The sequence below is a fragment of the Anomaloglossus baeobatrachus genome, chromosome 10, assembly GCF_048569485.1.
Source record: "Anomaloglossus baeobatrachus isolate aAnoBae1 chromosome 10, aAnoBae1.hap1, whole genome shotgun sequence".
NCBI classification, from domain to species: domain Eukaryota; kingdom Metazoa; phylum Chordata; class Amphibia; order Anura; family Aromobatidae; genus Anomaloglossus; species Anomaloglossus baeobatrachus.
Genome location: NC_134362.1, coordinates 17134291 through 17148750, shown reverse-complemented (window position 1 = coordinate 17148750; position 14460 = coordinate 17134291). Strand labels below are relative to the sequence as shown.

The window sequence follows — 14460 nt, the reverse complement described above, 5'->3', positions numbered from 1 at the left end:
TGATCTGGCTTATATATCCTGAGTCATATTGCAAAGGATTGTTGAAAATCCACTTGTGACTTTTAGGATCGCTACTTCCAATAGGTGGCGCTGTGCTAGAGTTTGTCTCCTTTACTGGAGAGACAATTTGAATATTTCCCAGAGGGGCATTGCAGCTATAAGTCCCCTTACCTGGCAGCCAGACTGGCTTGCAAAGTCTCCTTAAGGAAAATAGTGTTCCCCCGTGGTCCCCACATAGCTTTCTCATGAGCCAGATCAGACACCCCCATACTTTGCACTGACGAGGGGCAAGCACCCCGAAACACCGTGTCTGCAAATTGGGATTCTGATCTGGCTTATTGTGAGGCAAATCCCGGGATATGAAGATGAATTATGACTCCAGTCATAATCCCTCATCACTCCCTGGCCGTGCCCCCTCCCTTCTTGTTCTCAGTGTTCCACTTACACCTCCAGGGCCATGTCCTGTGATATGGAGATGAGGTGGTGTGGGAACAATGGACACAGGATGACTCCCTGCCGTCACCCTGTAACAAGAGTTGTATCTCATTAGCAAGGCTATGGAACTAGCCAGACAGAACGACTCCAGTAAAAAATGGTTCATATCTCGCAAGCCATATTTCCGATAAATATGGCAACCATAAAAATGGTGTCTCCGCATGCGGACGATGCTGGCACACCCTTTTTATGGGAGCAGGACATTGGGAAATGCCCCAGGCGTGATATCAGCCAATGGGGAACTGGCAGACAGGTCATGAGTCCCCTCGTTCTGTAGCTAAATTCATAACTGTCACAATGAGAGCATTGGCGTCCGCCTACGACGCTCCCAGGCAAAGTTATGGCCATATTCCATGTTGTGGATTTTGTCCATAACTCCAGCCAGGGGTGGAGCAGTGCTCCCTGTGAGGTCACGAAGGTAGGAGGGGACCTGGATCTGCCCAGGTTGATAACCCTACTTCGGCCATTTTCCAGTGTTCTTTCGCTGGGGGCACGTGTAGGAAACATCTGTGGGAAGGATCCTAGAAACCTGGGTACAGCGCCCCCCTGTGGCCAGACGCAACAAGGTAACTGCTGGAACTGTGTATGCCTGTTTGTAACCCATGCTTTGATTGTAACTGTACTCTGACATATGTATATTCTGTAGATTCCCTATTGTATATATTGTAGTTCTAGTGTGGCTTTAGGCTGATTAAATTATATAATTAATCTTGGGCTGTTCTGTTATCTCGATCTTGAATCCCACGTCTGTGTGTTCGGCTAATAGTTACCGTAAATCGGTTGGTGGCAGCGAATTGTGCCAAGGATTATTGTGGGGAGGCCAGTGAGATTCGGGGAGATTTTATATATTCCGCCCGCGGAGGTCGGGGGAATATATACCCTACTCTCACCGGGGACCCTTCAATAATCGGCATAAGTAGTATAGCGGCCTCCTTGCTTATGGTCGGGCAATTCCATAATTGGCCTGACTATAAGAGGGGCGCTAGAGAGCGCGTCACGTGCTCTGTCTGTCGGTCGGGAGGTATAAAGGAGGGGTGACCCCCACTTGTTACCCCCCGATTGTGACGTACTGGTAGCCAGCGCGGGGGATTTCTGAGTGACCCCCCGGTGGTTTGTGACATATTGGTGGCATAGCGGTGGGATCGAGATAATAGTGTGTGTGAGTGTGAGACCCATACTCCCAGACACTAAAGACTGCCTGCAGCAGCTGTGGCTGCTGGGGTCTTCAGACTAGCTCAACACTAGAGTGTCAGAGTGCAGATACTGTAAGGTGTGTGGAGGCATCAGGTGTCAGTTCTGTGTCAGTGACCAAAAGTCTGCAAGAATGGCTGATGGCACCAGGAGCAGAGCTATGCAACTGGCCAATGCTAAGGCAGGAGCCGAAGAGAGGGAGGACGGTGCTGTGGACAGTAATGAGGAGGTTGCCCACGAGTCCTCCAGGAGCTCGACGCCAGAAAACCGTTCTGCAGAGGACAGCGCACAAGCTGGCAATTATGGACAAGATGAGGAGCAGCTCACCCAAGGGTCCTCAACGAGCCAGATGCCAGCCCTCCGCTCTGCAAGGGACAGTGAATCACCAGGCTCCGCAGCGGGCCGCAGATCACCACGTGCCATTCCACCGAGCCTGGGAGGCTCGGATAGCCTTCTTCAAATGGCTATGGCCCTTCTCCAGGCTGGAGACCAGGAGGGCTACAAGGGACTCCTGGCAGAGCGCAGGGCAGAGCGGCAAGCAGCGCGTGAGGCTGAGGCTGCGGAGCGGCAGGCAGCGCGTGAAGAGCGCCAGGCAGAGCGTGACTACCAGCTGCAGCTAGCTCAGCTCCGGCCCTCATCAGCCACATGTGACCTTCGAGACACCAAACTTCCAAAGGTCCGTGTTGAGGACTTCCCAGTGCTGGAGAAGGATGGAGACTTGGACTCTTTCTTGACTGCTTTTGAACGGACTTGCTTGCAGCACCATCTGAACAAGGACCAGTGGGCCAAATACCTGACCCCCCGTTTAAGGGGTAAGGCCCTGGATATCCTTGGGGACTTGCCTGCTGAGGCAGATCAGGGCTACGACACCATCAAGCGGGCCCTGATCCAACAGTACAACCTCACTCCAGAGTCCTACCGCAAGAAGTTCCGGAGCCTATAGAAGGGACCAAAGGACTCCTGGGCTGACCACCGGCGGGCACTTGCCCGAGCTGCCGACCACTGGACCCAAGGCCTGCAGCTTTCCACCGGACCGGAGATCCTGGACTTGTTCATCACGGAGCAACTCTTGTGGAACTGCCCTGAGGATCTCCGCCAGTTCATCCGAGACCAGAAGCCAAAGGGGTCCACGGCTACAGCTGCCCTTGCCGATGACTACACCAACAACCGGGCCCCTGAGGCCAGGAGAGCGGCCACCAGCAGCACCTGGAGAGGGGGTAAGATGAATTCTGCGACTGCCCCACCTGCCCCTAGACTGCAGGGGGTGTCCCCCTCAACTCCCCTCTCCAGGCCCGTGGCGGAACCAAGACGGTGCCACCAGTGCAACCTACCTGGACACTTCAAGGCCATGTGCCCTCAGCGTCCCAAGGCCCCGGCTCCGTCCCCGTCCCAAGGGCCGCCCAAGGTGTATTGTGTGGGTGGGGGTGGTGGTAGGTCCCTGGACAGCTTCCAACCTGTCACCGTCGGCCGGTCTGTGACCATAGGACTGCGAGACAGCGCCTCGGAGGTGACTCTGGTGCGGCCTGAGATGGTGTCCCCCCAAGACTTGATCCCTGGAAAAACCCTCGCTGTCTCCGGGATTGGAGGCACTGACCCGGCGCTGCCTGTTGCTGACATTTATGTGGACTGGGGCGCAGGGCGGGGGGTGAGGGAGGTGGGGGTAACTGATCGGATCCCTGCAAACGTGCTACTTGGGACAGATTTGGGGCAGATAACCTCCCAGTTTGGGCCCCCCCCAAGGGCTGAACCTTCAGCCCGTACTGACATGACTCCTAACAATGTTAATGTGTTATCTATGAATGATGTAAGGGAGGAGGGAGTGAACTCTGATATTTCTGCTTGCATAGACACCATAGACACACACTCAGCTGCAGCTGTGACAGGGGAGGGGGTCAGAGAAAGGTGTGACAATGCCTCTACAAGTAACCAGCCTGTGAGCTGGGATCTCTTGCCCTCTGCAGGGATAAGCAGAGAGCAGGGTGCTGCAGGGGGAGGACCAGTGTGTGGGGTGGGGGCCACCACAGCAAATGTGGGGTCCCCAGAGATTTCACAGCGGGGTTCTGTTGCTGCAGGAGGGGAACAGGCAGGTGAGATTGGGGCCGGTCCAGGAGCGGAAGTGCTCCCAGGTAAGATCTCGGTGCATGGTTCCCCCACAACCGGGGTGTCAGGAAGCCAGGTAGGTCTGCCTGAACCGGCGACTTGGTCAGGAACGGAGGAGGAGCAGGCACGACCCACGGTCGCAGCGGCTGTGGCCGCTGTCACCCGCAGTGGGAGTGCTGGAAGCCAAGGGGCCTCCCGGAGGTCCGATAGCTCTTCCCCTTCTGACCAAGTGGCAGCCGAGTCAGGTGGAGGCCAGGACACAGGTCCCGGGGTACTGACTGAAGATGTGACAGTCTCGTCGATTCTGGCCACATCTAGTCAGGGGTTTCAGGCAGCGTTAGAAGCTGACGACAGCCTGAAAGCTCTTAAGGAGCAGGCGGCACAGCCTCCCTCGGACTCGGACCCGGAGCGAGTGGTCTGGGACCAAGGACGGCTGTACCGGGCCACGGTCCAGCAGGGTTCACCGGAGGCGTGGCCCAGGGACCGACAGTTGGTGGTACCCTATCCGTTCCGGACGGAGTTGTTGCGGATCGCACATGAGATTCCGATGGCCGGACACCTAGGGATCGCTAAGACCAAGGCCAGGTTAAACCAGCATTTCTACTGGCCAAAGATGGGGGCCGATGTGGCTGCCTACTGCCGTTCGTGTGAAACCTGTCAGAGAGTGGGGAAGGCGGGGCCACGCCCCAAAGCCCCACTGGTATCTCTGCCAATCATCGATGAGCCTTTCAGGAGGGTGGCTGTGGATCTGGTCGGCCCGCTGGCCATCCCCAGCAGCTCCGGGAAACGCTTCATACTGACGGTAGTGGACAATGCCACCCGGTACCCAGAAGCAGTGGCCTTGTCGTCCATTCGGGCTGACAAGGTGGCCACCGCATTGCTGGAGATTTTCTCCCGAGTGGGTTTTCCCCAGGAAATGCTCACTGACCGGGGGACCCAATTCATGTCCCAGCTGATGGAGGCCCTCTGTAAGCAAGTCCAGGTGCGACATCTGGTGGCCAGCCCGTACCATCCACAGACTAATGGCCTGTGCGAGCGGTTCAATGGCACCTTAAAGCAGATGCTTAAGATGTTGGTCGACTCCCATGGGCGTGACTGGGAGCGGTATCTCCCACACCTGTTATTTGCTTACCGGGAGGTTCCACAGGCCTCAACAGGATTCTCACCGTTTGAGCTCCTGTACGGGCGACGTGTGCGGGGCCCCCTGGCTCTGGTGAAAGAGGCTTGGGAAGGGGATTTGGCCACCCCTGGAGTGTCGGTTATCGAGTATGTCATGCGCTTCCGGGACAAAATGCAGGCCTTGACGCAACTGGTACACGACAATATGGCTCAAGCCCAGGCCGATCAGAAGCGTTGGTACGACCAGAACGCTTGTGAGAGGACCTACCAAGTGGGTCAAAAGGTGTGGGTACTGGTCCCCGTACCACAGGACAAGCTTCAGGCAGCCTGGGAAGGCCCATACCTCGTGTACCAGCAGCTCAACCCTGTAACGTACCTGGTCACCCTGGACCCTGCCCGTGGAAGGCGGAAGCCCTTCCATGTGAACATGATGAAGGCACATCATGAGCGGGAGGCATGTGCGCTCCCCGTGTGCAACCTGCCCGAGGAGGGAGAAGCGGAAACCCTCTTGGATATGCTAGCCCAGGTTAGGGCAGGCGGATCCATTGAGGATGTGGAGGTTGGCCACCAGCTCTTGGAAGACCAACGGTCCCAGCTGTGGGCCACCCTCCTCCCCTTCCGGGGGTTGTTTACCAACCAGCCCGGAAGGACTGACTTGGCTGTCCATCACGTGGACACTGGGGATCATCCCCCGATCCGGCGTTCAGCATATCGGGTCTCCCTGGAGGTGCAGCAACACATGCGCCAGGAGATTGACGAGATGCTGAAGCTGGGGGTGATCCAGGCATCCAACAGCGCTTGGGCCTCGCCTGTAGTCCTCGTCCCTAAGAAGGACCGAACCACTCGGTTCTGCGTGGACTACAGGGGGCTCAATGCGGTCACGGTCGCCGATGCGTACCCAATGCCACGCATCGATGACCTGCTCGATCAGTTGGCCGGGGCTCAGTACCTGACCATCATGGATCTGAGCCGGGGATATTGGCAGATCCCCCTGACTCGCAAGGCCAGGGAACGCTCTGCCTTTATTACCCCATTTGGACTGTACGAGTCCACGGTGATGCCATTCGGGATGAGGAATGCCCCTGCCACTTTCCAGCGGATGGTCAACACCCTGCTCAAGGGACTTGAAGGGTACGCGGCCGCGTACCTGGATGACATTGCCGTCTTCAGTCCCACCTGGGAGGACCACCTAGAGCATCTAGCACAGGTGCTCAGGCGGATCCACCGGGCAGGTTTGACCATCAAGCCGGGAAAGTGTCAGCTGGCCATGAGCGAGGTCCAGTACCTCGGTCACCGGGTAGGTGGGAGAACACTGAAGCCCGAGCCTGAGAAAGTGGAAGCCATCGCATCCTGGCCCACCCCCAGGACCAAGAAGCAGGTGATGTCCTTCTTGGGGACCGCTGGGTACTATAGGAGGTTTGTTCCATGCTATAGTAGCCTGGCAAAGCCCTTGACGGACCTCACCAAGAAGAAGCTGCCCTCTGCAGTTGATTGGACAATGGACTGCGAGACAGCCTTCCAGGCCCTAAAGGACGCCCTGTCCAGCCCGCCCGTGCTACAGGCAGCCGACTTCACGCGGCCGTTTGTAGTACAGACCGACGCCAGTGACTTCGGCCTCGGTGCGGTGCTCAGCCAGGTGGACTCTGCGAGCCAAGAGCACCCAGTCTTGTACCTGAGCAGGAAGCTGTTACCAAGGGAAGTGGCCTATTCCACGATGGAGAAGGAGTGCCTGGCCATAGTGTGGGCCCTGCAGCGTCTGCAACCCTATCTATACGGGCGCCACTTCATCGTGGAGACGGACCACAATCCCCTCAGCTGGTTGCACACCGTCTCTGGGACGAATGGGCGATTGTTGCGATGGAGCCTTGCGCTCCAGCAATACAACTTCACCATTCGCCACAAAAGGGGCCGTGACCACGGTAACGCAGACGGGCTGTCCCGACAAGGAGAGGTCGCGGACGGGCGCACGGGGGAACACCGGAGTGTGCTGCCCCCTAGCGCCCTCAAAAGGGGGGAGGTGTGAGGCAAATCCCGGGATATGAAGATGAATTATGACTCCAGTCATAATCCCTCATCACTCCCTGGCCGTGCCCCCTCCCTTCTTGTTCTCAGTGTTCCACTTACACCTCCAGGGCCATGTCCTGTGATATGGAGATGAGGTGGTGTGGGAACAATGGACACAGGATGACTCCCTGCCGTCACCCTGTAACAAGAGTTGTATCTCATTAGCAAGGCTATGTAACTAGCCAGACAGAACGACTCCAGTAAAAAATGGTTCATATCTCGCAAGCCATATTTCCGATAAATATGGCAACCATAAAAATGGTGTCTCTGCATGCGGACGATGCCGGCACACCCTTTTTATGGGAGCAGGACATTGGGAAATGCCCCAGGCGTGATATCAGCCAATGGGGAACTGGCAGACAGGTCATGAGTCCCCTCGTTCTGTAGCTAAATTCATAACTGTCACAATGAGAGCATTGGCGTCCGCCTACGACGCTCCCAGGCAAAGTTATGGCCATATTCCATGTTGTGGATTTTGTCCATAACTCCAGCCAGGGGTGGAGCAGTGCTCCCTGTGAGGTCACGAAGGTAGGAGGGGACCTGGATTTGGCCAGGTTGATAACCCTACTTCGGCCATTTTCCAGTGTTCTTTCGCTGGGGGCACGTGTAGGAAACATCTGTGGGAAGGATCCTAGAAACCTGGGTACAGCGCCCCCCTGTGGCCAGACGCAACAAGGTAACTGCTGGAACTGTGTATGCCTGTTTGTAACCCATGCTTTGATTGTAACTGTACTCTGACATATGTATATTCTGTAGATTCCCTATTGTATATATTGTAGTTCTAGTGTGGCTTTAGGCTGATTAAATTATATAATTAATCTTGGGCTGTTCTGTTATCTCGATCTTGAATCCCACGTCTGTGTGTTCGGCTAATAGTTACCGTAAATCGGTTGGTGGCAGCGAATTGTGCCAAGGATTATTGTGGGGAGGCCAGTGAGATTCGGGGAGATTTTATATATTCCGCCCGCGGAGGTCGGGGGAATATATACCTTACTCTCACCGGGGACCCTTCAATAATCGGCATAAGTAGTATAGCGGCCTCCTTGCTTATGGTCGGGCAATTCCATAATTGGCCTGACTATAAGAGGGGCGCTAGAGAGCGCGTCACGTGCTCTGTCTGTCGGTCGGGAGGTATAAAGGAGGGGTGACCCCCACTTGTTACCCCCCGATTGTGACGTACTGGTAGCCAGCGCGGGGGATTTCTGAGTGACCCCCCGGTGGTTTGTGACACTTATATATCCTGAGTCATATTGCAAAGGATTGTTGAAAATCCACTTGTGACTTTTAGGATCGCTACTTCCAATAGGTGGCGCTGTGCTAGAGTTTGTCTCCTTTACTGGAGAGACAATTTGAATATTTCCCAGAGGGGCATTGCAGCTATAAGTCCCCTTACCTGGCAGCCAGACTGGCTTGCAAAGTCTCCTTAAGGAGAATAGTGTTCCCCCGTGGTCCCCACATAGCTTTCTCATGAGCCAGATCAGACACCCCCATACTTTGCACTGACGAGGGGCAAGCACCCCGAAACACCGTGTCTGCAAATTGGGATTCTGATCTGGCTTATATATCCTGAGTCATATTGCAAAGGATTGTTGAAAATCCACTTGTGACTTTTAGGATCGCTACTTCCAATAGGTGGCGCTGTGCTAGAGTTTGTCTCCTTTACTGGAGAGACAATTTGCACATTAATATTACCATACAACAAACTGAAAAACAGGGAGGAAAAAAGCAACACAATTCCACAATTGTGGGGAGGTTGTTTTTAGGCCGTCCATTGTGACATACCGTATTTTTCGTTTTATAAGACGCATCGGATTATAAGACACACCCCAAATTTAGAGATAAAAAAAAAAGGTAAAAAAAAAATATGGGGTCCATTTTATAGTCCGGTGGTGTCTTACCGGGGAGGTGAGGCGGCAGCGGTGGTGGAGCGGGGTCACAGGAGGCAGGGATGGTGCTGGAGTACGGCAATGCTGTGGGCAGTGTACAGGGGGCACAGATGCTCGCTGCGGCGCTGTGCTGGGGCGGCCGGGGTCTGCTCTGTGCTGGGGCGGCCGGGGTCTGCTCTGTGCTGGGGCGGCTGGGGTCTGCTCTGTGCTGGGGCGGCTGGGGTCTGCTCTGTGCTGGGGCGGCCGGTGTCTGCTCTGTGCTGGGGCGGCCGGGGTCTGCTCTGTGCTGGGGCGGCCGGTGTCTGCTCTGTGCTGGGGCGGCCGGGGTCTGCTCTGTGCTGAGGCGGCCGGGGTCTGCTCTGTGCTGGGGCGGCCGGGATCAGCTCTGTGCTGGGGCGGCCGGGGTCTGCTCTGTGCTGGGGCGGCTGGGGTCTGCTCTGTGCTGGGGCGGCCGGTGTCTGCTCTGTGCTGGGGCGGCTGGGGTCTGCTCTGTGCTGGGGCGGCCGGTGTCTGCTCTGTGCTGGGGCGGCCGGGGTCTGCTCTGTGCTGGGGCGGCCGGGGTCTGCTCTGTGCTGGGGCGGCCGGTGTCTGCTCTGTGCTGGGGCGGCCGGTGTCTGCTCTGTGCTGGGGCGGCCGGGGTCTGCTCTGTGCTGGGGCGGCCGGGGTCTGCTCTGTGCTGGGGCGGCCGGGGTCTGCTCTGTGCTGGGGCGGCCGGGGTCTGCTCTGTGCTGGGGCGGCCGGGGTCTGCTCTGTGCTGGGGCGGCCGGGGTCTGCTCTGTGCTGGGGCGGCCGGGGTCTGCTCTGTGCTGGGGCGGCCGGGGTCTGCTCTGTGCTGGGGCGGCCGGGGTCTGCTCTGTGCTGGGGCGGCCGGGGTCTGCTCTGTGCTGGGGCGGCCGGGGTCTGCTCTGTGCTGGGGCGGCCGGGGTCTGCTCTGTGCTGGGGCGGCCGGTGCTGCTCTGTGCTGGGGCGGCCGGGGTCTGCTCTGTGCCTGGGCGGCCGGTGCTGTCTGTGCTGGGTTATAGGTTTCATTTGTATCGTTTTGGGGTATATGTGACCTTTTTGATTGCTTGGTATTACTTTTTCAGGCCATTTTGACTATTCAATAGTTTTTTTGACGTTTAATGCATAGGTAAATTAATTTTTATGTCTGGGCCATGTTTTTATTTTTTCTAATAGATTTTTAGATACTTTTTAGTCCCTGTAGATGACTTGCCCCTGTGCTTTATACTGCAGCTGTTCTCAGATTTCCCGTGACGTCCAGCCTCTGGTGCTGGTGGTGGCCCGGATGTGTACATGGCACCGTCCGATCGTGCATTCATCCTGGCGGGCATCGTCTGACGCACCAGCTGTAAACAATCGCTTTCTCTCTCTTTTCCCGCAGATGAAGAGCTGTAATGTGTCCGTCCGGCGATGGCTCCGCGGCCGCAGCCTTTACTGCTCCAAGCTGCTGACCTCCAGATCCAAGTCCCGCTACGTGTTCCTCACTTACCTTATAGGCCTCCACGTCCTTGTCGTCATGTGCCTGACGGGGGCGCTATAGCACAGGAAGCGACGCAGAGAAATGGACTTTTCGGTTAACCCTTGTTTGAGTTTTTTTTTTCCCCATGGGGCATTAAACAAAAAAAAAAAAAACAGGAGGTCGACATCACGAGGAGAGCCGCCATGTTTGCATATCCTCTCCTGAAAATGGCTGGAACCTGAGGGTGGCGAAAAACAAATGGACGGTGGAGAAAAGTAGATCTGTACGATTTTTGTGCAGCAGTCATAAAGCGAGGTCCAAACGAACCGTGCAAGCCATAGAAGTACCGGTGCCCGGACCAGTCCACCGGGGATGACGTTTATCCGATGCCTCCTGTACACATAGACTTGTGCGCGATTTACCGTCACTTACTACTGATATGTAACACTGGGAAAGCTGAGAGCAAAATATGGGACTACACAGGAGCGGTCCCAGCATCCTCTCCACCGGGAGTAACCCATAGATTATATTACACTAAAAATAATAATCTGACCCTACGATGAGTTGGACTGAGATCGAGGACTCCTTATTACGGCCTGACTGCTTCATATGTAACGGTTCATGGGGGCTGTATGAGATCTGCTTCCTTTTTTTTATCCCAGAAATAGCGCCTCTCTTGTTAAATGGCTGTGTCTGGTATTGCATCCCACTTGAATTGGGCTTAGCTGAAATACCACATGCAATGTCGCTCAGAGCGGTTCTATGTATAAAGATTAAAGGGATTGTCCATTACTCTAATATTGATGGCCTGCCCTTAGGATAGGTCATCAATGTCTGATCGGCCGTGGTCCGACACCGCGCACCACCGCCGACCAGCTGTTCCCGGTCCTGGAGGCAGTAGGCTCAGTTCTGGAGCTGATAGTGTCCGCAGCCGGGTACTGCACATCCGCCTCCTATTGATTTATGAGACGCAGATGTGCAGTACCCGGTCACGACCGCTATCAGAGGACAGAGCAGCGCCAAAACTGAGGATTTCACTCTTCCTGCTGCCACCGGGACCGAGAACAGCTGATCTATGGTGGTGCCGGGTGTCGGACCCCGGCCGATCAGACATTGATGACCTATCCTAAGGACAGGCCACCAATGTTAAATTAGTGGCTAACCCCTTTAAAAAAAATAATACCCCTTTTTATTTAATAATTTTATACAATTACCTTGATTGCGGATCGTCCACCTTTGCTGACAATTTTATTCACTTGTATTTTGAACTAAAAATCATTTTTGCAACTGGGTTTCACTAAAAACTTTGCTCCATTTGCCTTTTATAACCTCTGAGCTGCGCTGCGTATGGCTGGCTGCAGAATGAGCTAGCGGAGAATCAGTCAGTGAGTGAGTGAGCTAGCGGAGAATCAGTCAGTGAGTGAGTGAGCTAGCGGAGAATCAGTCAGTGAGTTAGTGAGCTAGCGGAGAATCAGTCAGTGAGTGAGTGAGCTAGCGGAGAATCAGTCAGTGAGTGAGTGAGCTAGCGGAGAATCAGTCAGTGAGTGAGCTAGCGGAGAATCAGTCAGTGAGTGAGCTAGCGGAGAATCAGTCAGTGAGTGAGTGAGCTAGCGGAGAATCAGTCAGTGAGTGAGTGAGCTAGCGGAGAATCAGTCAGTGAGTGAGTGAGCTAGCGGAGAATCAGTCAGTGAGTGAGTGAGCTAGCGGAGAATCAGTCAGTGAGTTAGTGAGTTAGCGGAGAATCAGTCAGTGAGTGAGCTAGCGGAGGATCAGTCAGTGAGTGAGTGAGCTAGCGGAGAATCAGTCAGTGAGTGAGCTAGCGGAGAATCAGTCAGTGAGTGAGTGAGCTAGCGGAGAATCAGTCAGTGAGTGAGCTAGCGGAGGATCAGTCAGTGAGTGAGTGAGCTAGCGGAGAATCAGTCAGTGAGTGAGTGAGCTAGCGGAGAATCAGTCAATGAGTGAGTGAGCTAGCGGAGAATCAGTCAGTGAGTGAGTGAGCTAGCGGAGGATCAGTCAGTGAGTGAGTGAGCTAGCGGAGGATCAGTCAGTGAGTGAGTGAGCTAGCGGAGAATCAGTCAGTGAGTGAGTGAGCTAGCGGAGAATCAGTCAGTGAGTGAGTGAGCTAGCGGAGAATCAGTCAGTGAGTGAGTGAGCTAGCGGAGGATCAGTGAGTGAGTGAGCTAGCGGAGAATCAGTCAGTGAGTGAGTGAGCTAGCGGAGAATCAGTCAGTGAGTGAGTGAGCTAGCGGAGAATCAGTCAGTGAGTGAGCTAGCGGAGAATCAGTGAGTGAGTGAGCTAGCGGAGAATCAGTCAGTGAGTGAGCTAGCGGAGAATCAGTCAGTGAGTGAGTGAGCTAGCGGAGGATCAGTCAGTGAGTGAGCTAGCGGAGAATCAGTCAGTGAGTGAGTGAGCTAGCGGAGAATCAGTCAGTGAGTGAGTGAGCTAGCGGAGGATCAGTCAGTGAGTGAGTGAGCTAGCGGAGGATCAGTAAGTGAGTGAGTGAGCTAGCGGAGGATCAGTCAGTGAGTGAGTGAGCTAGCGGAGAATCAGTCAGTGAGTGAGCTAGCGGAGGGTCAGTCAGTGAGTGAGCTAGCGGAGAATCAGTCAGTGGGTGAGTGAGCTAGCGGAGAATCAGTCAGTGAGTGAGTGAGCTAGCGGAGGATCAGTCAGTGAGTGAGCTAGCGGAGAATCAGTCAGTGAGTGAGTGAGCTAGCGGAGAATCAGTCAGTGAGTGAGTGAGCTAGCGGAGAATCAGTCAGTGAGTGAGTGAGCTAGCGGAGGATCAGTCAGTGAGTGAGTGAGCTAGCGGAGGATCAGTAAGTGAGTGAGTGAGCTAGCGGAGGATCAGTCAGTGAGTGAGTGAGCTAGCGGAGAATCAGTCAGTGAGTGAGCTAGCGGAGGGTCAGTTAGTGAGTGAGCTAGCGGAGAATCAGTCAGTGGGTGAGTGAGCTAGCGGAGAATCAGTCAGTGAGTGAGTGAGCTTACTGACTGACTCTCAGTTTACTCATTCTGCAGCCAGCAATACAGAGTGCAGCTCAGAGGTTATAAAAGGCAAATGGTGCAAACTTTTTGATGAAACCCAATTGCACTTTTTTTTTTTTGTCTCCAAAAGTGGACAATCTGCTTCAAGGTTATGCTCCGCTCTACGTTTTATGGCGAGATGGAAAAACGGCTTTTAGGTCCCGGTCACCAGTGGAGGGGGCTTCTAAAGGAGCGGAGCTCGGCTGCGCTGTTTGCAAAAATCACATAGAAGTGAATGGGAGTCATGTAAAAAGTCCTTTATCGCAGCCCCTCTCCTCTGGTGGCCGGGACTTAGAAGCAGTTTTTCTCATTTTGGCCATAAATGGGATGGATATAGATGGGAATAACCCTTTAAAGTAACACTCCGACTAGAGTGAGCTCACTGTGATCTATGCACCACTGCGGGGCATGCGCTCGGCAGGACACGGCGTCTCCGTTTTGCCCGCAGTGTTCTATAGGAAACTTCCCGCACAGGAGGACACTGCGGAGCCGCACACACTACGGACTGCTCTGTACAGGGTAAGGTGGGCCTGACAGGGGTTACCCCGTACTCTCCTGTGCTCCCCCCTATTATATTGCTGCTGAATCTGCACTGGCCACTTGTGTACATATCTACAGACCTGTCACTGCTGTGTGGAGCCTAGAATGTATATTTTGGTTGTCCTGTAAAATAAGTATATAAGATATATTTGCTACAAGAAGAAGTATTTACTGTACATAATGCGCTGCTCCCAGATGATCTATTCAGACTCAAGACTTGAATTGCTGTAAATTGGGGTTTCTTTTCTATGGAGATGTTATTTTATCATTTTAGGTTATTTGGATTTGTTCTCTGCTTCTTGGTGTGTGGAAGGGAAGCTATAAGTGCAATAAATGAATGCAATACAGGACTGGTGCGTCTTCTTGTGCCGAGCCACGGGGGCGTCTGCTCGTGCCGAGCCACGGGGGCGTCTTCTCGTGCCGAGCCACGGGGCGTCTGCTCGTGCCGAGCCACGGGGCGTCTGCTCGTGCCGAGCCACGGGGCGTCTGCTCGTGCCGAGCCACGGGGCGTCTGCTCGTGCCGAGCCACGGGGCGTCTGCTCGTGCCGATCCACGGGGCGTCTGCTCGTGCCGATCCACGGGGC

General features: G+C 54.8%; 1 protein-coding gene across 5 annotated transcripts in view; it reads left to right on the top strand.

The window, feature by feature from the left end:
• LOC142255331 (uncharacterized) overlaps window positions 1-14223 on the top strand; it is a 110326-nt gene extending 96103 nt beyond the window's left edge. For all 5 annotated transcript variants that reach the window (XM_075326883.1, XM_075326882.1, XM_075326881.1 and 2 more), the window contains exon 29: window positions 10237-14223. In XM_075326883.1, coding sequence (XP_075182998.1) covers window positions 10237-10395 — 159 coding nt within the window. In that variant the 3' untranslated portion in view covers window positions 10396-14223. The remainder of the gene's footprint in view (window positions 1-10236) is intronic.
• The last annotated feature ends 237 nt before the right edge of the window (window positions 14224-14460 follow it).